Raw genomic sequence first — 27,904 nt, 5'->3', positions numbered from 1 at the left:
ATTAGATGTGATCTATAGAAGAAACATCTTCACAACTACTCTATTTTCATGCATAGCTTTGGAAACATACCTTTGACATGGTATCCAACACCCATTGAGAGTGTAAAAAGGGTAAAAAGAAGGCACATCACCAAAATACCAATTAGCTAGCTATCCTACATCTGTAAGGAGTACTAAAAGTCTCGAAAAATCTCAAAAAAATAATTGCTTTCACTACGAGTTGTTCTTTGAAAACGTCCTAGGAGCTTCAATTGTGGTCAATTTGACAATCCACAATGCGAAGGTGAGACTTGGATTGAAGGATGACCCCTTGAACAGTAGATATCACATAGATCTGCAAAATACTAACGACTTCACAGGGTTGAAATCTAAATATTGCCCTGTTTTACAACAACTTGAGTCTACTACAATGAAAGAATAGAGCTTCAAAGCTGATCATCCAACAACCATAGCTACTGGTTCCTCGAGATTGAAGTACCAAAACCAAAAAAAGTGCTAAATCACCTATGCCTTTACCTTTTTGAGGTTTACCCAAAGGTAGACATAATCCTTTTTATAGCTAATGATACAATGGTACAGAAAGAGCTGAATCCTTTGTCATCTATGGATCTTCAAGAGAACGTAAATGGTGCCTAACAATGCCACAGAGACTACATCCACAAAAAGACTGAGCAAGCACCCAATAAACAGTATAGGATGAGCATATAGTGAGCCAAACCTTCACTTCAAATACACACAAGACTAGAAACCAAAACTCCAACTGCCATTGCAATAAAAGAAATGGATAGTTCAAATTGGCAAAAACGCAACAACCAAATTAAGTGTTCACAAATTCTGTTGACAAACCAGCAAAGATGTCAGAATATATTAATCGAGCTAAAAGTTTCTATTACATCGAAGAGAGAATCAGGACACATCGTGACAACCAAAAAATATCTTTATATGTATACATATTTGGAACCAAAATTTGTTGAATATGCATTTATCTAGTTGGAGGTGATGTATAAATTCAACCTATCCTCACTTCCCAACATCTCTTGCACGCTAAAAGTGCTCTCTCTTCTTTTTCGCACCACTTTGTTTAGATGAAAAAACACAAAATCCTCAGGATAACATTCATTTCCTTGTAGCAGACGCCCCACATCCAGCAAAGTCCACGAACGCTCCACTTGTATTTCTTCTAATGCTGCATTATTAGAAGAAAAACTGTTCCGTCGCGCTTATAACGCCTAAATGAGAATGTGACATGGAGCTCGAGGGTTTTGATTATGTATTTGAAAGTAGTAGATGAGGTGTCAAAGATTGCCTGCACTACCTCTTTTCCTGTGCATATCTCCTTCTTCAAACATGCTATTCCAAAAAGTTCATGAAGGAAAGCTTCTAGACAATTTGCAACTGTGAACATAGTCCTTTTCTTCTTTATTTCTTGGCACCTTTGAAATAAATCAGCAAAAACATTGAATGGAACTAGCCACTTCAAATGCACCCGTCTGGAGCCAAATGTCACCTTCATGTTGTTCTTGATATCTGCCGCAATCTTTGTTCTAACTGATTCCACTGTTTGAGTACATGGCACTTCCCATTCTTGACTTTGAAAGGAAGGTAGAGGAATGTTCAACAAACGACCATATGTTTGGCTTGCTACAAGACACTCATAGAACTTGTTGTAGAAGTAAACCTCTTTTTTGTTTTGTTGGTTCAACCTATAGACTTCCTCACCCATCTCTGCATGCCAAACATCCAAGATACCTGTAATACTCTCTATTTTCTGCCACTCACAAATGTTTGATGGATAGACATCTGCAAAAAAACAAGATGTGCATTAAGTTTTTATTTAGCAAAAATATAATTTGAACACATGGACTACGATCTATTATCTAATGTGCATATCAATACAAGTGTGTGTGTGTGTGTGTGTGTGTGTGTGTGTGTGTGTGTGTGTGTGTGCGCGCTATCTTGCAAACATGATTCAACAGCTAGCAACCTAACAACCAAGAAAAAGCTTATTAAGTTTTAACACATGCAAGCTAGACAAGCTCCGATTTGCGTTTTGCATCCATAGCCAAGAGCCCACCTCCAACCCATCTTCTCCGTCACATCTTCTGTTTCAACAGAGTGGGTACAAAGATAAAAAAACACATTCATACAAGAAGCAAAACCAATGTGAGAAGGCAGTAGAGGCTACTGGAACAATAGGGAGGTTTAATAGGTTATTGAAGAGGCAAGATCCGGTTGCTGTCCGCACCAAAACAAGGCACAGAAGGGGGCTAAAATTTGCTGTAAGCAAAGATTTCAGAAATCCCAAAGTTGTCAAAAACACTGGGTACCGAGGGGATACAATAGAAGCAAATGGGGAACCAAAATCTCGCTGAAAATTAGAGAAAAACGGACCTGAATTTATCGTAGAGATTTATCGAGAGACCAAGCCACAAGGGGAGCACCGATTGAAGGCTGAGGTAGACAACCAAAAAGGGGGGAACCTACAAACGTTATTACACGTTGGTGGGCACTTGACATGTCAAGCGTGTAGGTCTAGGTTGTCCAGGAACATGTCGGGCTTGCTCCCTCATCAAATGATTCAGAGGTCAGTAACTTATGGTCAATTCACTGCTGCCAAAAAATTGCTAACTGCACAGTTTTGCACATTTTTACCGACCAGATCTCAAGGTGGCAAACTACTACAAAACGGCCTTGCCTCTCCTCCAACAATTCCCTTTCCGCATCGATTGTCTCCCCGCTATCCATAATCTGCTCTATCATCAGCCGCGTTTTCAGCCCTACTTAGAGCATCAAAGCTGCTGCGTTTTTGCATCACAGATTTGCGTTTTTGTAGCCAACATTCAGCCCTTCATTCATCACACATCAGTAGTGCAAATCAGCCCCATATATCCCCCTTGGTGGCCATCTGCAAGCCCACATTGACACGGATCCAAAGATGCATCAAATCAGCCCCATCAGAGGTGCTTCATTTTGAAGAGTTGCCACGTCAACATCATCCATTCGAGTCAAGGAGAGTCTTGCATTTTTGTGCATTCCATTTACGCAATTGAAGTAAAATACCACATCGATAACAATGTGAGGGGCCCTTGAGAGAGGTGGTTGGGACCCCAACTGGTGTCATTCTCCTCTCTCACTCTCTACACATCTCTACCTCTCTCTCTCTCATTCTCTCTCTAAAGGAACTAAAAGGGACCAACATTCGTGCAAAGTTACACTCATTCAAGGAAGGAAAAAAAGTAAAGATTTATGGAAGTGTGAAATCTAGATTCTACCAAAATCATTTTCAATTCTGCTTCCCTTGATGCCTTACATGCAAAGATGTAGGATTGACTGCATGAGCAACCTATGTTTTAGAGGCTTTTGCAATACCTATACATCATAATACTAGAGCCCAACAGTTCTCGTGCAACTACGACGACGTCTACAAGTAACACAACTTCCCTTGACGCTGCAGCTTCTCCGCACTCACAAAGGACATAGGCTGAGCAAGATGGATTACGCATTCAGAGCACTATCGTAGTTGTGGCAAGAAAGTCCACTACTGGAGAAAGAGTCTGTTGCATCAGACATAAGGTACTTCCTCACCGTCTTTGGCTGTAGCTGCCATAGCTACTCCACAAAACCCACTTTCTTTTGTGATATGGCTATCTCACTTTGGTGTTTTGAGGTGCTTCATTGCATTTTTGTTATCACACATGGTACCATAGCCCATGGTTAAAATCAACATTGGCCTAGACATACCCTCCCAAGTCTCTACACAAATTTAGCACCGTTTTAATGAAAAATTAGTCCTTGTATCTATGAAATAGATCGGCCCCAATTGTTGCAACTCTAGGCCTAGCAACCCTTTCCTACCCTCTCCCATGGGGTTACCTACCTGACACACATTCAACGTGATGAAGTTTTGGATTTCAGCAGCGTTTTCTTGGCATGTGAGAAGCAATTAGATCTTCCCAATCGGCAGCAACGGATAGTCACATCAACAACATTGGATAGCCGCTTGGTTGCCTACTTGAAGTGCATTCAACATGTTGAGTTTTTAGATTTTAGCTGCACTTTCTTGGCATGTGTGGTGCAGCCCAGTGTCATTGCTCCCTCTCCATTCGCAACATTGGATGGTCAAGTCAAATGCTCTTCCTCACAAACACAAACCCATGACAGAGGGGACCTTATCCATTTCCCTTTGCATTAGTGGAGTCATCGAACTCAAATTGCATAGTAGATTTGGAGATTCACTTCAACGATGTTATCAGCAACGATGTTTTTCCAAGTCAAGGGATTTGGGGAGGGGGTCGGCCACTTGGTGTGCACCCCCTTGTGGCAGAGTCTGGAGCACCACATGTTGTACTATTTTATTATGCAAAGTTTCTCGCGGGTACGTGCACATCTAGCCCTATGTGCATGTGGACAAGCTGACTCCAACCTAGGGTCATTTCTAGCCTAGGAAGTGTTATGGCAACCTTGTGATCCTTTTAAAGGGGTGCATGTCCAGACACTTAGAGTAGTTGCATACCCTCTGATTGCACAGGAGCATAGCCATTGTCCACTTTACATGGGCATTGGTGTGTGTTCACCACAGGAAGTGTCGACATCCAATTCTGACGTGCAGAGCATTCATTACAAGCATTTTAGTGTATTTTAGGGAAATTTTAAAAGTCACTTATTATTATTAATAAGTGACACTTAAATTAAGTGACTGCCTTATCTCTGTCAAAAAAAGTACAAAAGAAACTTAGAGTTCACATTTTCCTTTTGCCCTCGCCAACCCTAGCATATCCTAGGAGACTTCATCTGCGTTTTTCAACATACCCTACGATCAGCCTCATCATACCTCAGCATTTTTTGGATTTTCAGCCTTGCCTTGCGGTTTTCAGCCCCATTGCAGATCCTCTTTGCATTGCATCAGCAATCACCATCAAAAATCTCAGCATCGTAATTTTCAGCCTCATCATACCTCAGCATTTGGCAGCAGTCCAGCCATCACCCCTCTCAACCTCTGGCATTTCCTGGGAGACTCCATCTGCGTTTCTCCAGCATACCTTACGATCAACCTCATCATACCTCAGCGTTTTGTGGATTTTTAGCCTTGCCTTGTGGTTTTCTGCCCCATTGTAGATCCTCTTCGCATCGCATCGCATCAGCCATCAACATCGTAATTTTCAGAGTCATCATACCTCAGCTTTTGGCAGCAGTCCAACATTTCCCCTCTCAACCTCTGGCGTTTCCTGCAGCCCTTGCCAACCCTAGCGTTTCTTGGGAGACTCCATCTACGTTTTTTCAACATACCCTACGATCAGCTCAGCGTTTTCTGGATTTTCAGCTTTGCCTTGCGGTTTTCAGCCCCATTGCAGATCCTCTTCCCATCACATCAGCCATCAGCATCAAAAATCTCAGCATCGTAATTTTCAGCCTCGTCATACCTCAGTGTTTTTTGGTTTCCAACATTCAGTAGGTCATTTCAGCCCTACCTCATGCATCCTATGCATCCACAACATCCTCAGAAGTTGTAGCATCTCCATCTGTGCAATCTAAAGTTTCTACTTTCTCTAGCAATAGAGAAGGGGCCCTCGGAGGGGGTTTGGGATCCATCTGGTGTAAGTTCTCCTTTCTCTCACAAAACCTTCATTCACAGTGTCAGTTCTCTTGTCTCTCTATGCTACTACAGTCACATTCTCTAAGAACTAAAAGGAAGACTCTCTTGAATTCACAAGGAACCTTGGAAAGGAGACTGATTACACATATCCTAATTGTGACCATCATCATCTCAATTCCGTTGCACATTACATTGCAGGGCTTGTACCACTCTATCTCTCTTTTTGCGCTCTCTCTCTCTCTCTCTCTCTCTCTCTCTCTCTCTCTCTCTCTCTCTCTCTCTCTCGCATCTTCTCTTCCTCTTCTCTGTTGCTCCATTGTGTCCCCTTGCCACAACGCCTTCCGGTGCACCTCTAAGATGGTATCAAAACCTAGGCTTGACGATGCCCAATGGATCCGGAATGCGAGGAGGGGTTGATTGCTGCTGTGTTTTCTAGCTGGCACGAGGGGCAACGTGTGGCTATGTTTTTTTCACAATAAGCACCCCTGGACCAGCATTTTTACATATAGAGGGGGCTGCTTAGACCTAGCAGCGTTTTTGTCACGAAGAACCCTTGCAAACCAGTGTTTTTCAGCCAGTTATTGATGGAGGATTCCGGCTGATTTTCAGCATGAAGTTGGATGAGATTTGGGCTGCAGTTTGAAGATCGAAGGTGATTTGAGGGCAACGGTTTGTGCCTGGTAACTTTGGAAAATTTCAACCAGCCTGTGAGAGACTTTTGTGTAGCAAAGAGGGCTGATTTTGGACAAATTTCAACCGGTGCACTTTCCCTTGCTGAGAAAATTGGAGGTCCCTTTTGATAAGAGAATAAGGCGGCCTTGGATCCCGGTTTGCACTTGTCTACAATGGACATTCTCTCGTGCCTTGCCTTGATCTAATATGTTGGAGATAGACAATGGAGAGTCAATGGTGGAGTACACCGACAAAGACTTGGTGGTTCTAACGTGCATTATGTTTGCATGGTCTTCTCCGATGGATCTATTGCTGGAGTTGCATGGACGTGGTTAGTACCCTTGTACTTGCTCTCCTGAAAAGGACTTCAGTTATATGTGGCCTCTTGGTGTCAAGTGGAGTAGATTTTTGGCTAGAGGTGGTGATATGCTATGGATCTTCTTTTCTCGTGTTTCTACATATCTCTTGTATACCTTTGTTGCCCCTTGGGTTATCATTGTGTTACCTTGGGTTAAATGAAGCAGCTGGATTGATGATATCAATATTGGCTGGGAGGTAATGCAACTACCTCGGGACCTGAGCTTTATAGCTAGAGGGGGGTGGCGCCTCTTGCACAAACTGCATGTCCGGATACAGTAGCATCTAGCTCCAAAGTATAGGGCTTTCTTTACAACCTTGATTACTTTGGGAGGGACCATTGCTTTGACATGGGATAGGTTTCTCATGTTGGCCTATCATTTTTGGGACGTGGGTAGTCCACATGTATTGTGACTTAAAATGCATGAGTTTTGGACATTGTCTATGGGTCTGCATGCTCATGAAATTTTAAGAGCAATAAGCCTTTTGCTTACCAAGATTGGTGTGCCAGATGGTTTTACTTGGGGGAGTGGGCTTCATGGTTACACCAGTTTCTTGGACATGTTTGGCTTCAACTTATCCTCCTCCCTACATAGATTTGGCGATTTTTCTATCAAAAACGCAAGGACAAAAAGCAATGGTAAAAAAAGAAAAAGCAGCATCTAGAAGCTTGCATTTCTTGCATTGATGGAGGTAGTTTGGTCTCAACTATTGCAGGTATAGGCCTAGTAACCTTGTCCACACTTAGCTCCCTACCGGACACACATTCAACATGCTGAATTTTCAAATTTCAGCAGCATTTTCTAGGCATGTGTGGAGCAGCCTACTCTAGCTGCTCCCTCTCCATTAGCAACATTGGATTATCACATCCAATGCTCTTCTTCACAACCATACACGCATGACAACCAAGATCTCATTTGTTTCCCTTTGCATAAATAGAGTCATCAGACTTAAATTGCATATCAGATTTGGAAATTCACTTCAACGACGTTATCCTCAAAGAAGAAGACTTTATGACAAAGATGGGCATTGGATCTAGCTATTTTGTTTTTGTTTACAATGATTCTATGAATGGTTAGTCCATGACAATAGCAATGGCATCCCATGATTGGATTTTGACATATATGCTAAATTTTGGAATATATGATTGGATTTTGGCATATATACGGAGGCTATGTGCACAAGTCCCCCCCCCCCCCCCCCCCTCTCTCTCTCTCTCTCTCTCTCTCTCTCTCATGTTCCTTCTTTCTATCTCCATCTCTAGATTTTTCCCATCTAGTGTGGGTTGTCTTGGGTGTTTCAAGTCTTGGACACATGTTTTGTTTCCATGTTGTAGTTTCTCTCATTTTGCTCCACGCATTTTGATAGGGCCAGAGGGGTTGGCTTCTCCCATCCCATATTGATAGTCTCCTTCAAACTACACCTACCTACCTATGTATATCTCACCTACTCTGCTAGAGCTCATGACATCATTTGCCCAAAACTATCAGGTAAAACCAAGTAAACATCAACAAAACATGTTGAATATTACTTGGTCATAAATGTCCATCAAAAGCATTAGGCAATCATTATTTTAGTATTACCATGCAACCTAAATCATTGAAACCATATACTAATAGCAATACTAAGGAAAGCAAGAATTATACTAAACAATGGTCATACTATAATATACCATGTTTCTTGAGAATAAAATCTCTCTAAACGTGCATATTACCATCAATAAAGATTTCAAAGAAGGGATTATAACACCAGTGTAATATAACTATCTTTAGAAAACCAAAACAAGCTAAGGTATACTACTTACAAGGTATACGCTCTATACTTATCCTTGTGTAATCAAATCCAAAATCTTTCAACTTTGAAAACGACTTTAGAAAGCAAAATCACATCAAAAATTAGGGAAGAAACCCGTCAAGAATGTTTCATATGTGTAATCTTTGTTAACTTGTCTCAAGATTACCAAACTCATGTAAACAAAAATTCTCAAAGTCATGTTATCTAGAGACTATAACACGGATCAATAATCATTGTATTGTCGGATGGTTACACCAAAACTCAATTATAATTTTCAAGCATCCCTAATAAAGAGCTCTTCGTACTACCACATCATTTAATGTGCTATTTACCAAAATTCCAAACAACGCACACTTAAACATTTGTAGAGGTCATGAGTTAAGAAAAAAATGCAAACACCTGTCTTCATACAATAATCAAGAAACTAATCAAAAAACCATTTAACAAACTAAGCTAGGGTCAATAACATCTAGCATACACGCATCAATCAGATTAGATAGAGATAAAAATATTTGGAGCCTCGGAACCTATACCAAGGTAGCTAGAATTAAAGGTTTTGTTTCTAATCCAAGAATCTAAAATGCAATTTTAAAACTTCTTGAGCAAAATAGAAAATGTTAATACTTGAAGAACGTCAACAGCATGCTAAAAAACTTATTATATTAGTTCAGCCTACTTACATGAATAAAACAGCAAGAGTAGCATATTACTTACAATTTGTTGGCATACGGTAGCATGATTTCGCACCGCTACTTCATTTTTGTTGTAGACATGTTGCACCTCTACATATAGTTGGTTATCAAAACTCTTGAATGAGAGAATTCTTGCCTTCCAATGACTCCCCGATTATCCAAAGCCTTCTTTTTCTTTCCGTGGGGTCCCGTTCGAGAGGGTAAGAGAGTAACCCATGAAAACCGTCTTACTGTGATGGGCTCCCACTCTTGGGTTTCTGATTTTGTGTTGAAGACCATATATGAATCAATAAAGTTCTTTGGATGCGTTTGTGCTGCTTGACACATGGTTTCTCCCAACATCTCTCTGTACTTTGCAAGGGTTATTCTACGTGAAGATTTGGGTGCCATTGAGAGTAGGGAGTTTGTAGAGTTGCTTGTAGTAGATAGGTGGCTCTATTGAGAGAGAGAGAGAGAGAGAGAGAGAGAGAGAGAGAGAGAGAGAGAGAGAGAGAGAGAGAGAGAGAGATGAGGATGGGGTGTACAGTTATGAGAATGCGTAAGAGGCTTCTGCTGTGTGAAGGGTGTGAGCTTCTTCTCAAGCGTTTGCAGAGACCAGACGTTCTCACCCCTTTGCAGAGACCAGACGTCTTCCTTGCTAGCACTCAAATTGTTTGAAGATTTGGAGGGAACTTTTGAGAGGTGTAGCATCATTATGCCACCCGCTTACGAGATTTTGTGGGATCTATTTATGAGGAGTAAAAAGACATTAGGAGAAGAAAAATGAGAAAATACGGAGTATGATGTTGACAGGCAGAGTCCATAGGTGTCAAAATTGAGCTCCCTCATTGGTTAAGAGAAGAAGATAAGCCCATTTACCTCTCTCTAAGATGGAGACTTTTCTAATACCACCCCAGATCCCTAATGATATGGGGAAAAGAATTCACAATGATATTTTTAGTCGAGGGCCTTTGAAAGAAAATGTAGTGCTTGGGACTGCCTTGGTCAACATGTATGCCAAATGTGGTACACTTTAGAAAGCATAGAAAGTGCTTGAGGAACTACCTATCTAGAATGTTGTTTGTTGGAATTCATTGATTGCAAGATATGACAAACAATGGCAAGGCCAAGAAGCTCTAGGTTGTTTTCAGCAGATGCGAGGGCAATTCTCTAGATGCAATCATTTATGCTTGCATCTTGAAGGCGTGTGGCACCACTCAAGATGTTGATCTGGGCAAAATAATCCATTGTTAATATTGTTAGTCACAGGCTGCTAAAAGAAATCTTAGACGAAATCACCCATCTCCCTCATGAAGGCATGTATGTGGCATTACGCAAGACATGTATATGGGCAAAACAATTCACAATCATAGTCAATCTGAGGCTATTGAAAGAGAACATCGTGCTTGCCAATACCCTGGTCAACATGTACGCCAAATGTCGCCTACTCTGAAAGCAAAAAAAAAAAAGCTTGAGGAGCTGCATGTCTAGAATGCCCTCTGTTGGCTTGTTTTGATTGTGGATATGCCCAACATGGGCATGGCAAGGAAGCTCTGAGGTGTTTTTTAGGGATGCAAAGTGAGGGCATCTCTCCAAATACAATTACCTAGGCATGTGGGACTACGCAAGAAACTAATATGGGCAAAAGAATTCACTATGATATTGTCACCCACAGGCTGTTGAAGAAAACATTGTGCTTGGCAATGCCTTGGTCGATATGTATGCCAAATGTGGTGTACTTTTGCTAACACTAGCCCTATCTCTCAGCCCCTTGGACAGATTTGCAACCATCGAGCCTCTCTCTTGGCCATTCCCTTGCCGCATCAAGTGCTCACATCGCTGCCCATCAACTGATCCATCATCAGATGCGTTTTCAGCCCTGTTTCCTGCGAAAGATCTCCTGCATCTTGCGTGCCATATCTGCGTTTTTGAAGCCAACCCAAGCAATGCCTTGGTCGACATGTATGCCAAATGTGGTGTACTTTTGATAACGTTAGCCCTATCTACAGCCCTTGGACAGATTTGTAGGCATTGAGCCTCTCTCTCGGCCATTCCCTCGCCGCATCAATTTCTCACATCGCTGCCCATCAACTGATCCATCACCAGCTGTGTTTTAAGCCTTGTTTTCACTGACAGATATGTTACGTCTTGCATGCCAGATCTGCATTTTTGCAGCCAGCTTTCAGTCCTTTGGTCCTCTCACATCAGGAGCACAAATCAGACCCAAATCTACCCCTTGCTGGCCTCCAGCAACCCCTCATCAAGACGGATCCAAAGGTGTATCAAATCAGCCTCGGACATGCTTCATCTAGAAGAGTTATCGCGGCGACATTCCCAATCGGATCACTAAAGTCTTCACTTGAGGTATTTCATGTGTGTACATTCCATTTACGCAATCAAAAGCAAATAGCACATCGGCATTGGTGTGCGGGGCCCTTGAGAGGGTGGGTTGGGACCCCATCGGGTGTCATTCTCCTTCTCTCTCTCTCTCTCTCTCTCTCTCTCTCTCTCTCTCTCTCTCTCTCACACACACACACACACACACACACACACACACACACACACAGGTATCTTGTCTCTTTCTAGCCAAGTAATCTCTCCTCTACACATTTGCCACAACATTGCAAGTGCTCTCTAGTGTTGGAGCATCTTATTGGAAGCGAAGCAGATCAAAGTCAAGGAACCCACCAAATCAAAGGCTAGTTCTTGTCGACATTGCATCTTCATCTGTGGCTCTAACATGGTATTAGAGTTGTAGATTGTAGCAAACTTGGACACTGCAAGTCAAGATTCTACCATGACACGACAGGAATTCACTTCAAAACAGTTCACTCTCAGACTCTACGTCCAGATGCTTTAAGAAGTGGGAGCCCAACTACACTTATAAAGAGTACAGGGGTTGCTAAAAGCAGAGCCCCAAAAGTTGTGCATAAAAAGTTACCCATTAAAGATAGGCTTACAAATAAAAGAAGGCTTTTAAAAGCTTCTAAAATTAAGCAATTTAATCAAAAGCTTTTTAGGCATTGCGTAGCATTTGTGTAGAGCAAAATTCTGCTTTTCTCTGTATGTTGTTGCCACGTCATGCTGCCCGTACAGCTTCCACGTTTTCCGATGCAATCTATAAAGGTGTCCGTATGGCACCTGCCACGTCAGCAATGCAAGGCAGGTGTGTGTGTGTGTGTGTGTACTAGGCAGCCACGTCACCAGTTTGTGATATACCCCCCTCTTGAAAGCATTGTAATCTCTTTTGATTACGCCTGCAAAACAGACAGAGGCCATAAATTGTCTTAGCAGACACTGACTATTAGTAACGATGCACTAGGAACACACATCTAGCACATGTAGCAATCTACATTCACATCACATGACAAATCACATTAAAAAATTCATTCGGATCTCTGACCGTGATTTATCGGAAATGTATTCAACAATCGCATCTAGATCCACTAAGGACCTCATAGATGCCTGATTAACTTATCCATAATGCAATCACGTCTATCGAGATCTTTCAGACTGAAATGTTGCAGTCATTTCGTCTATCAGTTCCTGCACTCGCACAAGTCAAGAACAAATTAAGATCATATTATCAAGAATTCCAGTTCATAAAGTCATACAACAGAATATTGTCAGCTCACAGTATCCCTGAAACTCAAAGAGATATCAGTAACTTTAATATCAAAAATCGAGGCAATCTGTTGACAAAGGAGTGGAGCGACTCCCCTCTTGTGCATAACCGCTGCACCAGATTCCACCCAAGCTGAGTTCGGGGTTCCATTTAGAATAGACTATGCTAATCCAAATGCTTCAAGGTAAAGATTCACAATCTGGGTATCTCCTAGGTCCTCCTCCTCCATCCACTTCACATCCAATGCAGGATAGTTCCTGAATTTAACCAAGAACCGCTTTACCCTTAATCTTTCTGTCTTTATGTGCAATATTTGTTCTGGAACAAGGATCTCCTCGTTTTCTTCCACTTCGCGTTGCTCATCAGGCTCCCCATCTTCGAGCACATTGCCTTTAAAAGGCTTCAAGAGAATCACATGAAAAGCATTATGACTTCTCCATGTGTCGGGCAGCATCAATCTAAAGGAGATATCATTTATCTTTTCGGAAATCTGAAAAGGTCCGTAGTATCGCATACTAAGCTTTGGAAAAAGCCTCTCCTTTCCCTTTTCCTTTCTCAGGCGTGCCTTCTCAAAACGTAAGAGCACCCAATCATTCTCCTTCAATTTCAAATTTGACGATGGCGATCTGCTACCTTTTTCTATCTTTCTTGAGATTTTTGCAAAGACTCATCAGCTTCAAAAATCTTATCTTTTGTGCTTAGGAAGGATGAAACCTTCGTAGCACCTTCAATAATCTCAAATGGTGCCTTCTCCATCGAAGAGTGTATCGTGTTAATGTAGGCAAATTCCACCAAAGGTAAATACTTTTCCCATTGAGGCTTCTGATCTGAGATGTAAGACTTCAATAAATCTAGTACCACTGAATTGGCAATCTCTGATTGCCCGTCAGTCTGTGCATGTGGATGGAAAGATGACGAGAACTACAACCGCGTGCCAATGTTCTCCCAAATAGCCTTCCAAAACAAACTCGTGAATCTGGGTCCCTGTCGGAGACAATAGTCTCAGGCATGCCATGTAATCTAAAGATCTGGGCCACAAACAGTCTCGCTAAGTGATTCGGCTTGATTGTTTTCTTCACTGGAATGAAATGAGCTTGCTTGCTAAATCTGCCAATAACAACCCAGATACCATCATGACCACTCTGTGTTCTCAAGAGATCAAAAATGAAATCCATTGCAATACTTTCCCACGGGCGGGTGGGTATGGGTAAAAGGTTGTAACAATCCCTGTGCTTTATGCCTATCAAACTTGACCTGGCATACCAAGAAAATGTGTACAAAATCGTCCACATCCTTCTTGAGTCCCGGCCAAAAAAAGTATCTCTCCACACCTTTCAAGGTGGTAGCAATGCCGCGGTGACCCGTAAAAGGTGAAAAGTGCCATTCGGTCTGAATCTTTTCCCTCAACGGCTGTGTAACGCACAACATGGTTTTCCTCATCAAGTAGCCATCCCGAATGGAATATCCCGCTACTATCTCTCCATTCAGTATCCGAGTGAAAATATCTGCAAATTTGTATATGTGGCATACTGATAGACCATATCCTCGAAGCTTCTATGATGTATCGCGGAAATAGCCAGAACCAACGGCTTCCGAGACAAAGCCTCTGCCACTTAATTCTTCTGTCCCTGCACATGGACAATATGGAAGTGAAACTGTGACAAGACGTTCGTCCACCGCCTCTGCTTTTCCGAAAGCTGCTTTTGAGACAAGAAGTAGCGCAAACTTTGGTGATCTGTGAAGACCGTAAAATCGGCTTCGAGTAGGTAATGTCGCCACTGAGTAAGAGCATGGATAACCTCCAAAAGCTCTTTATCATATATTTGTACTATCAATTCAAGCCTTGAGAACAATTGGACTTTGTAGGCAATGACATGGCCTTCTTGCATTAAGACCACAAGAAGGCCATGTCATTGCCTACGAAAGCCGACTTTTTCTCTCTAGTTAAATATCTATTAAACATTAATCATTAAATCTACGCTAATCTCTATGTCAATGTTAATTTAACATTAACCATTAAATCTACACCAATCTCTCTTTCTTTCTCTCTTTTCCTCTCTCCTTAATTACACACCAAGCAAGCAAGCATCTACAAACTAAGTTGGTCCGAGATAGAAAGTGATCTATGCAAAGCAAAGGCTGCAGGTAGATGTGGTGTTGAAGGCTAGGGCAGGTACCAAGGTCCGGGGAAGCCAAAGGGTAGTGGGAATGTATGCTCAATGCGGTTTTTTTAGGCCAAAAGAGCTAAGGGATGGTCCAGATGGGATGACAGATGAAGGTGCCCGAATTGTCAAGTCAGTGCTCTGGAATGTAGTGTTCGATGTGCTCTAGAAGCCGATCCAAACAGCTCGTCAAACGGACACACAGACTACGACCACAAGCATCACAATATACTTCAAATACTTCTGCAAGTCCGGCAAAGTCAAAACTGGTCCTATAGTAGTCAATTTCTCTTTCAATGTCTGAAAGGCGACTAGTCACCTCTGTGGGTCCCCACGAGAAAGGGACTCCTTTTTGTGTCAAGATATGCAAAGGGGAAGCGACCTCTGCAAACTTTCTAAGGAACCACCTGTAGTACGAACACAAGCCCAATAAGCTTCTAACTTCATGGACATTCTTCAAATCGGGCCAATCACGGATAGTCTCTATCTTGGTCGGGTCCATTTGCACTCCTGCTGTTGAGACAATTTGTCCCAAAAAGTGTATCTCGAATATGAAAAATTCACTTTTCTTCGCATTAATCACCAGCTTGTGATCTCGTAATGCCTGAAAGACCTGTAGCAGATGTTCTCTATGTTCTACCTCATCCTTGGAAAAAACAATGATGTCATCAAAGAAAGTGCCACCAAATAGTCTATACTCTCGAAAATTCTTGTCCATCATCCGGTTAAATGTCGTTGGAGCATTGGTTAGGCCAAAAGGAATCACCAAAAACTCAAATAACCCAAAAGTCATCCGAAAAGCTATCTTGTAGACATCTCCCAACGATCTGATGATATCCGCTCTTTAAATTGATCCTGCTAAAACACGAGGATCCCTCTAGTCGGTCAAGAATATCATCAATCCTAGGAATCGGAAATCTGTTCTTGATGGTGATTTTGTTGAGAGCTCTATAATCGATGCACATTCTCCAAGATATGTCTTTCCTCAAAACCAACAACACTGGAGAGTAGTACGGTGAAGTACTAGTCTGGACAAGACACTTTTCCAAGAGGTCTTTCACTTGGTTAATAATTTCTTCGTTGTGGGCTCGGCTCATACGGTAAGGTGGCCAGTTCGGTGGTGTGCTTTCAGGTATCAGATTAATGGTATGATCCTCAGGACGAGCGGGTGGTAACTCGCCTGGCAGGCCCTCTGAAAAGAAATCGGCATGAGTGTGGAAAAAATCTTGGCGTTCTTTATCAAGGTCAGATATATTTGTCATATTCTCGTTATTCAACTCTCTCAAAAAGATCGAGTAAACAAACAGACTGGATTTCATTAATTTTGAAACGTTTGAAGCCGATACAATAGGGACAGACTCGCCCTTAAGCTTTACATCGAGTACAATAGTTCGGCCCTTCTTTGTAGTCAAAGTCGCTTTTCTCGCCCGACAGTCAACCACGGCGTTGTTCTTATGGTACCAGGGACCTCCCAAGAGGACATCACAACCTTCCAAGGGCATTATGTAGTAGTCCTCATGCCCCAAATACCCCTGACAATGCAACTGAAGTTTGCCAATGACAGGTATAATGGCTACGTCCCTGCCAAGTGCCGCTAGAACTGCCTTTGCTAGTGGTCCCATCCGATCGGGTGTCATCTCGAGCCTCACCACCAATTCAGGTGAAATGAAGGTGGCCTTGGCTCCTCCATCAAAGAAAATCTGGGCTTCTTGGTCTTTCCCTTTGGCCCATGCTCGGCAAAGTTGTGTACTCTCACCAATCGTGCTTGGATCAGTACCCATGGAATCTGGAACCAGTCCTGCTTTCATCTTGCCTTTTCGTCCACGTTCCTCAGCTGCTTTCAAACCCTCATGTCTGTCTTCATCCTTGTCGTTTTGTTCTTTCGGTGCCTTTTTAGGGCACTTTGCGGAGATATGCCCAGTTTTGCCGCATCCATAGCACTTCCCCTCTTTGATGTAGAGAGCTCTCTCTCGAAGAGTGATCTTGGGTCGTGCATCCTTTTCTTTCTTTTATGGATTGCTCTTCCTCTTTCTACTTTCATTGTTAGAAGTTTGTTCGGTCCTTTGCGTCATCATTTCATCAAACTGCCTGAATGAATGGCAAAACCTCGTTTTGCACGACTCATCAGTTCCTGAATGGAATCTGACTTTTGCTTAAGTAGTGATCTCGGATCTCTGTAGGAAGTCCCAAGGTAAACCGCTCAATCTGTTCTTTGAACAAGATCTTCTTAAATGAAGAGGCTGGTAGAAAAGAGCTCCAGAATCTGTCGCAATATGCGTCCAATGTATCCTTGGTCATCCGAAGATAGTTCCAAGCAGTTCGTATGTTCGCACTCCCGAGTCAACCAAGAAGAGATAAAAAGCCTTTTAAATTTCACCCATTTAATTGGCCTTGTCTTGTTCAATAGAAGCGTGGACCACAAGGTTCGTGCATTTCCCTTGAAGTAAGAGGTAGCCCTCCAAATCTTGGAGTGCTCTAAGTAACGCCCTCCAGAGAAAGCTATGTCAAACTGTTGTATGAAGGCCAAAGCCTTCGAAGCATGTCGATATCCAAAAAACGTGTCAAATTTAATTGACTTTCCACCTTCTGTAAACTCTCTGACTTTCTTGCTTTTATCCTCCAGAAAGTCATACTGGTTGGCTTTATAGAAATTCTTCTTCTTTGCATAAAAGCTACTGCCGTTAGAGTCTGAACTATCCGAAGAAGAGTCCTCTGTAGAACTGTCAACAACTGGGCAAGATTTAGACTTCTTTGCCTTTTTCTTGCCTTTTCCGAAGCTTTGCTTTATGCTTTGCTTTTTCCCTTTTTTGGCCTCTTCGCTCGAGTCAGAGGAGCTAGAAGAACTGTCAGAAGAAGAAGAAGAAGAAGAAGAAGAAGAAGAACTGGGTACTCCTTCAAATCGTACATGCTTCTTCTGCTTTCTTGTCGAGGCAAATGTAGATTGACGATCCAAATAACCCGAGAAGTCAGTGCCTTTCTTCTGCTTTTTGTCGTGCTTTTCGGCTTTGTTATGCGCGTCAAAAAGCTGAGAAATCTGTGTATCAACCACCTCTTCTAATTCTTGCTCTGTAAACATCCTTGAGTAGGAGATTTCCTGAGTGCCGGTTTGAGGGGTGGTTCTGTTTGCCCCCACTGTAAGTGCACCTCGTCGAAGGAGGTCTTGGTCATAAATTTCTACAAATTTCGGGTCCTTCGTAAAATTTACCATCATCTTTGTTGCATCGTCAATCAATCGTTGACGTTCCATCTCTTCAATCTCCGCCTGAGTAGGCCGAGGCGAGCCGTACTCCTCGCGTGAATCTTCTTCGTGATCTCTTCCTACATCTCCGGATGTAGAGGAAGTCGATCGATCTCTGTTTGAATCCATAAGTATTGCGTAAAAAGGATCGGATTTCCCGGTAAAAGAGAAATTGGACGTGCTCTAATACCATTGTAACAAACTTGGACACTCCAAGTTAAGATTCTACGGCGACACGGCAAGAATTCACTTCGAAACAGTTCACAGTTCACAATTGATTTGACATGGCCCGACGGAGTTCCGTGCCTAGAGATATTGGCCCCAAAGACTGGCGCCCCTTTCGGTATTTCTTTTTGTATTAATTTGTTGCACAAAGTACACAAGAGTGGTTGAATCTCACTCTCAGACTCTGCGTCTAGATGCACTGAGAAGTAGGAGCCCAACTACACTTAAAAAGAGTTACAAGGGTTGCTAAGAGCAGAGCCCCAAAAGCTGTCCATGAAAAGGTGCCCATTAAAAATAAGCTTACAAATAAAACAAGGCTTTCAAAAGCTTCTAAAATTAAGCAATTTAATCAAAAGCTTTTTAGGCATTGCGTAGCATTTGCGTAGAGCAAAATTCTGCTTTTCTCCGTACATTGTTGCTAGTCATGCTACCCGTATAGCTTCCGCGTTTTCCAACGCAAACTGTAGAGGTGTCCGTACGACGCTTGCCACGTCAGTAATACAGGACGCGTGTGTGTGTACTGGGCAACCACGTCATCAGTTTGTGACATAGATGACATAACCCCATGGGTGCGCGGCAATGGCTCTTTTGGTTCCATTTCAGGCTCTATCCAAGGATGCTCAATATTGGCTGGTCCAGTGCCGTTTCGGGCTTGACTGACAAAAAAGAAGGCTACTCATTTTTTCTTGGTTTTTTCAATTTGGGGGTGGATTTGGCGTTGGTTGCACCCTCTTCTTGATGCAGAGGATGTTGGCTCTGGGGACAAAGAGAGCACACCAGATATGGCACACATGTCGACGGGCGAAGTCTGCTACCATCTTGAGTCAGATGTTGGATGTCGAGGGTGACCTCAGTGATCTATCCTCTCCACAATTGTCTTATTTACGTATGCGGCGGTGCAAGTGTTGTCTAGTGTGAAAGGATCTTATCGGAGTCAAGCCAAACTTGTTGAGATGATGACCGGTTCGAAGGTCAGTTTCTATTTGCATCACATCTTCCGTTGCGTATTCTGACATAATATCAGAGCCATAGATGACACGATGACCGTGGATGGTCGGAAAGGGCTGATCCGGTCCCTTTTTTGCTCGATCGAGGGGGGAGAAGGAGCTTGCTCGTTTCTTCCTAGGTTTTCTAGGGTGGGGTTGATTTGCATACGTGGAGGGTATGGACTGTCGTCCACAACGTCTCTATTTTTTCCTGATTCTTTCAGGTTGGGGTTGATTTGCATGTGTGGAGTGCATGGACCGCCGTCTACGACTTCTCTGTCTTCCACTCTTGGCTGCCCCAACCTTTGTTCACCAAGCGGAACCTCGAATCACCCTTGGCCATTTGTTATGAGCTTAGAGAGCACAAAAGCCGCTTAAGGAGTTGCCTGACCGAGATGTTGTCAATTAGAGTACATTGATTTTTGGATATGCCCAACAGGGGCAAGGCCAGGAAGCTTTGGGTTGTTTTCAGCACCATTGAAGCAAGGGCATCTCTCCAATTGCAATCACCTATGCTTGCATCTTGAAGGCATGTGGCACTATGCAAGACACTAATATGGGCAAAAGAATTCACAATGATATTAATAGTCAAGGGTGTTTGAGAAAAAACCTTGTGCTTGGCACTGTCTTGGTTGGCGTGTATGCCAAGTGTGGTGCACTTTAGAAAGCACAAGAAGTGCTTGAGGAGCTTACTGTCTGAAATGTCGACTCTAGGAATGCACTAATTGCAAGATATGCCAAACAGGGGCATGGCGAGGAAGCTTTGGGCTATTTTCAACGAATGCAAAGCGAGGGTTACTCTCCAAATGGATCAACTCACGCTTTCATCTTGACGGCATGTGGCACTATGCAAGACGCTGATATGTGCAAAACAATTCACGCTGATATTGTTAATTAGGGGATGTTGAAAAAGAAACATCATGCTTGGAAATGCCTAAAGATCCTTAAGGAGCTGCCTGTGTAGGATGTCGTCTCTTGTAGTACACTACTTTTTGGCTATGCCCCCAACAGCAGGGCAGGGCCACAAAGCTCTGGGCTGATTTCAGCGGATGTAAAATGAGGGTGTCTCTTCCGATAAAATTACTATGCTTTGGTTTTGAAGGCTATGATTACATCTTGAAGGGATGTGCCCTTACGGAAGATGATCACCATGAGGACGTGGCAACTGCTAACCTTAGTTATTGTTTTCTATCCAATGATTTTTGTTTAATTTTTGAGACCCTCTTTTTGAAGTTGCAAATGGTCGGACATTGTATGGCCAATGTAAACGACAGTTTCACCCACAGACAAACCCACAGACAAGAAGTTGGCTGGCACTGGAACTCGTAAAGTAAAAGGATGTCTAGGCTCAGTTCAAGATCATGTAGGTCCCCCCGTCGCACTTAGCAAGTTGGTGGATACTAGGAAGTGAACTCAATAAAGGCATAAAGTCACCAAAGGAAAGTATCCGATAGTTGGGCCACATTGCATTTTTGGATGCGGTCCCAATGGGGATAGATGGTCAGAAGACCAGTGGGAGCCCAACGGAAACATCTCCTAAAAATTAGGAAACTGCTATTTTGGGCCGTGAAATGTGTTCGCGTCATTACCTTCGGTATGACCAGGGGAACATTTTATTGCTCTGCTGCAAAGTCAACGGATGCACCAGTTGAGAGATTTTTAAGCAGGAAGCCCGGTGCGGGGAAATTGCATGTATGAGTGCCAAGTTGCACTTTTTGGTCAATTTACCAAGTCTGGGTGAATAGAACTCGTAACTGACTTTTTGGAGCAGTTTTGGAGGTTGATAACTATGATTTTCAGCCATTTCTATCTATTTTTGAGCTTCCCATGACTTTACCTAGGACCAAGGAGCTCATTTTCAGCATTGGAAGGCATCAGATACGTGTTTACAGAGTTGTTTTGCTGCGTTTCAACGATCCGCAGGTTTTAGCAGCCATAGAAATCTTCCCCTTTTTGCATCTATTTGTCAATAGATGCATTACAGGTCAAGGGCAGCAGAGTGGGCGCTCGTTTTATGTTGGGGGAATGCTTCATTGAGAACCTGTCCACAGGTTAAGAGCTATGGAGTGCTTGCTTTCCTCTCTATGTACAGTGTGGTGCTAGGAGTGATGACTTCCACACTACACACTGCTCTCTCTCTCTCTCTCCCCTACGTGCAGTTATGTGATGTCCCACAAGAGGGCTCTTCATTTGACTGATGTACAGCTGTGTGGTTTCATGCTTTTCTGCTGAGGCAAGAGCCTCCTTGAGCAGGAACAGGGGTAGCTAACTGCTACTCCAAAGCAAGCACCGATGAGGGTTATAACCTCACCGTACAGGTGCGTTTTCAGCGCTATGTATGCATTGTAAATTGAATGTTTTTCAGCCACACGGACACCATAACCATTGGGAATCATGCCCCACTGGCAGAGGACAGTTAGGGGACTGTTTAGGGCTCAAAACAGGGCAAAAACTAGTAAATACAACGTGCTGAATTTACTGTTTTTGGGCAGGAATCAGAGGGTTTATGCCAGTGGAAGAGAGTTCCAACAGGGGAATTGGTTTCGCGCAAGTTTTGGAGTTGTTATGTTGCCGAAATTTGGCCAAAACAAGTGGTATCTAGTTGGATATAGACAAAGGATTCCCAGGACTCTACTTTGTAAATTTACCCTCTCAAAGTATAAAGAAATATCGAAAGGGGCGCCAATTTCGGGGCCTACAGGTTGTCGCGTCTGCTCGGGGCATTCTAGCTTCCGAGCCCTGTGTGTGTTCAAGTGTTACTTCCCGTCGCAGGTTCTTTTTGCAGAGTGCGCTGTGTGTATGTCTAAAGTAAAAGAATTTTGAGTGAAAGCCAAAGCCTACCACCCCATGGGCCGGTTTCAAGGTTCCATTGCCGAGATTTAAACCCGGTTCGTTTGGGTGAAAGCCAACGCCTACCGCCCCATGGGCCAGTTTCAACTTTCAAGGTTCCATTGCCGGGATATCAATCACTTTTTCCTCAAAGAACGAGCCTCGATTGTTTTGGGTAAAGACACAGAGTGCAGGAACGCGGGATTAAACTATGGCCGACAAAGGGAAGGGCGTTATGGAAGAGGGTTCCTCTTCACAGGATAGACAGGAAATTCCGCATGTAGGCCCTGCTAAAAAGCGGTCAAATTAGGGCTGATTTTTTGCTGCATTTTTAGGGTTTGCAACTATGAACCAAGATGAGATAGGGAGAGGTCTCACGGTGGTATATTGGCCACTAGATCCCCTGCGGGAGTAATGTGGGTCTACCAGGTGACACACTGCTTGCCGGTTTTCTGAGGGGATTGCTTGGATTCTATGACGCATTGGTAAATCATCTTGAAATTTGAGCTTGCTTAATCGTGGGTGGTACATCACTGTTGTGGAATTATGCTCGTTTGCAGAGGCAAGAATCTCTTGCACAGGTAAAAAGTTAAGGGACAGGTTGCAAGATGCTATGTGGTGAAGTTCAAGAACTATCCACCTATGGATGCAAAGTGGATGGAAGAGCATGAACTGTTAGAGTCACCAAATGTATTGCAGCTTTATCTTGAGGCCTTTGGATTACAGCGTATGTATGTCCCAACCCAATGTCTGCAAAGGAGGGGTAATGATAGAGCTAGCACATCAAATGTACTCATGGATTCAGTGCAATAGCAGTGTACAGTTTGACAAAAGTATGAAGGTCTCATCAAGTCATTTGTACACATGTTTTAACAGTCTTTCTTGCAGATACATGCGATGATAAAAGAGTGCTAACAACACAAGATCATCACTGCCATGTATTTATGGTATGCAATCGAGGACGTTTGCGATTTCAAGAGGGGGGTATGTCACGAGGACGTGGCAACTGCTAACCTTAGTTGTTGGTTTCTTTCCAATGATTTTTGTTTAATTTTTGAGACCCTCTTTTTGAAGTTGCAAATGGCCGGACACTTTATGGCCAATGTGAACGGTAATTTCACCCGCAGACAAGAAGTTGGTTGGCACTGGAACTCGTAAAATAAAAGGATGTCTAGGCTCAGTTCAAGATCATGTAGGTCCCCCCGTCGCACTTAGCAAGTTGGTGGATACTAGGAAGTGAACTCAATAAAGGCATAAAGTCACCAAAGGAAAGTATCCGATAGTTGGGCCACATTGCATTTTTGGATGTGGTCCCAATGGGGATAGATGGTCAGAAGACCAGTGGGAGCCCAACGGAAACATCTCCTAAAAATTAGGAAACTGCTATTTTGGGCCGTGAAATGTGTTCATGTCATTACCTTCGGTATGACTAGGGAAACATTTTATTGCTCTCCTGCAAAGTCAACTGATACACCAGTTGAGAGATTTTTAAGCAGGAAGCCCGGTGCGGGGAAATTGCATGTATGAGTGCCAAGTTGCACTTTTTGGTCAATTTACCAAGTCTGGGAGAATAGAACTCATAACTGACTTTTGGGAGCAGTTTTGGAGGCTGATAACTCTGATTTTCAGCCATTTCTATCTATTTTTGAGCTTCCCATGACTTTACCTAGGACCAAGGAGCTCATTTTCAGCATTGGAAGGCATCAGATACGTGTTTACAGAGTTGTTTTGCTGCGTTTCAACGATCTGCAGGTTTTAGCAGCCATAGAAATCTTCCCCTTTTTGCATCTATTGACAGGTCAAGGGCAGCAGAGGGGACGCTCGATTTATGCTGGGGGAATGCTTGGAGTGCTTGCTTTCCTCTCTATGTACAGTGTGGTGCTAAGAGTGATGACTTGCACACTACACACTGCTCTCTCTCTCCCCTACATGTAATTATGTGATGCCCCACAAGAGGGCTCTTCATTTGACTGATGTACAACTATGTGGTTTCATGCTTTTGTGCTGAGGCAAGAACCTCCTTCAGCAGGAACAGGGGTAGCTAACTGCTACTCCAAAGCAGGCACCGGTGAGGATTATAACCTCACCGTACAGGTGCGTTTTCAGAGCTATGTATGCATTGTAAATTGATTGTTTTTCAATCATATGGACGCCAGAACCATTGGATATCGTTCCCCACTGGCAGAGGACAATTAGGAAACTGTTTGGGGCTGAAAATAGGACAAAAACTAGTAAATATAGCATGCTGAATTTTTTGTTTTTGGGCAGGAATCAGAGGGTTTATGCCAGTGGAAGAGAGTTCTAGCGAGGGAATTGGTTTCGCGCATGTTTTGGAGCTGTTATGTTGCCGAAATTTGGCCAAAACAAGTGGTATCTAGTTGGATATAGACAAAGGATTCCCAGGACTCTACTTTGTAAATTTACCCTCTCAAAGTATAAAGAAATGCCAAAAGGGGCGCGAATTTTGGGACCTACAGATTGTCGCGAGGCATTCTAGCTTCCGAGCCGTGTGTATTCAAGTGTTAATTCCCGTCGCAGGTTTCTTTTGCAAAATGCTCTGTGTGTATGTCTAAAGTAAAGAATTTCGGGTGAAAGCCAAAGCCTACCACCCCACGGTCCAGTTTCATATGCTTTGGCCTTGAAGGCTATGCTTACATCTCGAAGGGTTGTGGCATTACGCAAAGTGCTAACATGGGCTTCACACCTCGCTTTTGATTTCTGGGGTCATTTTTGAAAGAAGGTAGCCTAGACCAAGCATCCATGTTTATTCCAATCTGAGGCTGATTTGGGTATCCGGAGCCTCTCTCTCTCTCTCTCTCTCTCTCTCTCTCTCACACACACACACACACACACACAGACACACACACACACACACACACACACACACACACACACACAAACACACACACATATAATGCACTTGGCTACAATGAAAGCAAAAGCACTCGTCAATTCTGAGCACTATCTATGGGGAAAGGGCTTACTTGTAGCTCCAAGCATGGTTGCTGGCTCGAACTGCAGGAGGGTGTTGCCCACATAGGCGGTGACGTTCAGTAGCTTTGCAAGCAGGTGTTGTCCACACGGGTAGTGACATCTAAGAGCATTGCAATGGTCATGTCCAACAGCTTGGGGAGAGAGAGAGAGAGAGAGAGAGAGAGAGAGAGAGATTTTTAGGAGAGAGGAGGAGGGCGGGGGCAATTCCTCGCTTAAAGTGCACCCGCTGAAATATATGAGGTGTGAGCGTGGTTCCACGATGTAGACCCAGCCCTCACGTCTACCCTTGCATGTCGAACCCACAGAGTGAAAAGATCACTCGCGGATGCAGAGTTTGCTAGTAGGTATAACGTCGGTGTTTGGCGTCCGTTGGCAACACAATAGTAGGGGGAGAGGGAGAGAACATGCAGAAAGGGGAAGGGGGGGGGGGGGGGGGGGGGGATCACTGGCCTCCACTGAGGACTCCTCCTTTTGGAACGCTCCTTGCATTAGGGTAGGTTCAGACTAGGCGGCGGAAGAAAAATGCAAAGGGGCGTCGATCCTTCATGGCGAAATTTCATTGGTTGGAGTTGAGGCACTCTTCCGCCGGGCCCTCCATTTTTCTTCCGACCCCCCCCCCGCCCCGAAGAGTTGATGGCCTCTCTCAGCCCCCTTCACTTTTTCACTTTTTCACTTTTTCTCCTCCACTCTGTTCACACTAGGTTGCGACACATTTAGGAAGGCTTGTTTCTTCCGTCGGTTCAATTTGAACCCAGCCTTGAACCCAGCCTTAGCGTGTGCCACGTCGCACATGGTAGTGTAAGATTGTCCTTGCTAACTCTAAATTTAGGTACAATCTTTGAACAATGTAACTCCGAATTTGCTTTTTCTCAAAGTTGTGTTGCTGGAAACTCAGTCGAGTTTGAACATCGAGTTTGAACATGTTATCTCCAAATGTATACCCAACTGGCACAAACAACATGCCGTGATGCACAAGTTGTGTGATCGATGTCAATCTATGAAAATAATCTCTGACGTCTACATATTAACAATAAATCAAATCTTGCTATAGATGAGACTCAAAGCATGTATGGCAATATATGATGATGCAGCTCAATGACTTGCCACATGTAGGCGATGTTGCTCAATAGAACAATTAGCCTAGCTGATGCCCGTGCTCATCTGCATATCAAAATTTTAGGTTTTCATGTCACCACGCCGCCGACTATGGTGGCAAATTGTCACGGTTGTATCTGCAACTTTGTTAGAAAGAGGAAGAGAGTCAGCATGCATATAGGCAATACATCCCAATGTATGGATTGTCACCGAGAAAACAATGTAGAGGAGAATTAATTAATGTAGAGTTTTAAACAGCCTAGTGTTGTTAAATTCTTAGTTTAAATATGAGCAACCATGGTAAACATTCATTCAGTGCCTCACAGACTTTTAAGTTGTGTGTGTGTGTGAGAGAGAGAGAGAGATAAAAGGAGACTAAATCATTGAGTTCTACAGTCAAACCCCCCACGCATCGAGAAACGTACCATGAGCGTTTATGTGCGTGCGGTGGTGTCAATTAGTAACGAGGAGGGTAGTGGGTTCAAGTCCCGGATCCGAGAAAGTGGGAATCTTTTGCATTCCGTAGGCAATCCAACGGTCACGATCAACCGGTGATTGTGAGCCATTGATCCCACCTCCAAATGAAGGTGTCAATTAGTCACGTGTGTGTGTGTGTGTGTGTGTGTGTGAGTGAGAGAGAGAGAGAGAGAGAGAGAGAGAGAGAGAGAGAGAGAGAGAGTACCCTAGTAGCCTAGAACGGCAGGTGCAGTACAACTTACGATTGGCAGAAGAGGCTAAGGAACAGGGGAGCTACACTTCTGCTGCTACAAATCCAAGAGCAAAAAGATCCTCATCCCCAAGCCCAGCAAAGCAGGCGCTGCGTTTCCAAGTTGAAGTGTTCTAGACTTCACTGAGAGAGAAGATGAACTGCGTGCCAGAAACGCAAAAAGCAAAAAAAATTTAAGGACAGTAATCAAAACAAATGCACATTAACCCAATCAATGGCCTGGGGTAACCATGAGTGTTGTTTTGATTAACGTGATTGATTGCGCACATTAGCTTAAACGTAGGGTTTCTGCAGAATAAATGCGAGCATGTAAATGTATGGAGCATCTGCACATTTGTCAGCGCGAGAGACCATGCACACGTATGTGAGGTGCATACCAGGGCTGACTCGTAGGATGAGCCAGCGCAATTGGAAGGGTAAGAACCATCGTTGTAGTTAGGCCACAAGGAGCTTTCAGCACGCGAGTGTGCAAAGCTACAACAAAGGAAAATGCACACACATACAATCAGAGCTTGATTCGTCATGTGAGCTCGACGGTGGCACTGAGCACAAAGAGAGAGAGAGAGAGAGAGAGAGAGAGAGAGAGAGAGAGAGAGAGAGAGAGAGAGAGAGAGTCTGGTGAGTAGGAGAAAGAGAGAGAAACCCGTCGTCATGAGAGAGAGAGAGAGAGAGAGAGAGAGAGAGAGAGAGAGTCTGGTGAGTAGGAGAAAGAGAGAGAAACCCGTCGTCATGAGAGAGAGAGAGAGAGAGAGAGAGAGAGCACATGCACCGTTGATGTAGGCGACCGTTCACTATTGAACGGGTGATGATTGAATGCGAGCTTGCGTACATGCAGACGATCGGTTGGAGCGTTCAGAGCCCATTATCAGCACTGCAGAAGCGGGAACGAATCCGGCTGGTCCACGCCAAGGCACAACAGCTTTTGCAAGTCTGCTG

General features: G+C 43.5%; 1 protein-coding gene across 1 annotated transcript; it reads right to left on the bottom strand.

Moving 5' to 3' along the window:
- Nucleotides 1-832: 832 nt before the first annotated feature.
- On the bottom strand, nt 833-25,540 carry LOC147445609 (uncharacterized). Its single transcript, XM_086525063.1, has 2 exons — nt 25,137-25,540; nt 833-1,800 (listed from the first exon to the last, which is right to left on the bottom strand). The coding sequence occupies exons 1-2, from the start codon at nt 25,150-25,152 to the stop codon at nt 1,181-1,183; spliced, it is 636 nt and encodes a 211-aa protein (XP_086381189.1). The 5' UTR covers nt 25,153-25,540; the 3' UTR covers nt 833-1,180.
- Nucleotides 25,541-27,904: the final 2,364 nt, after the last annotated feature.

Source organism: Adiantum capillus-veneris, chromosome 12, assembly GCF_014529385.1.
Source record: "Adiantum capillus-veneris isolate H3 chromosome 12, ASM1452938v2, whole genome shotgun sequence".
In the NCBI taxonomy this organism is placed as follows: domain Eukaryota; kingdom Viridiplantae; phylum Streptophyta; class Polypodiopsida; order Polypodiales; family Pteridaceae; genus Adiantum; species Adiantum capillus-veneris.
This window is presented reverse-complemented; position numbering and strand designations above follow the sequence as displayed.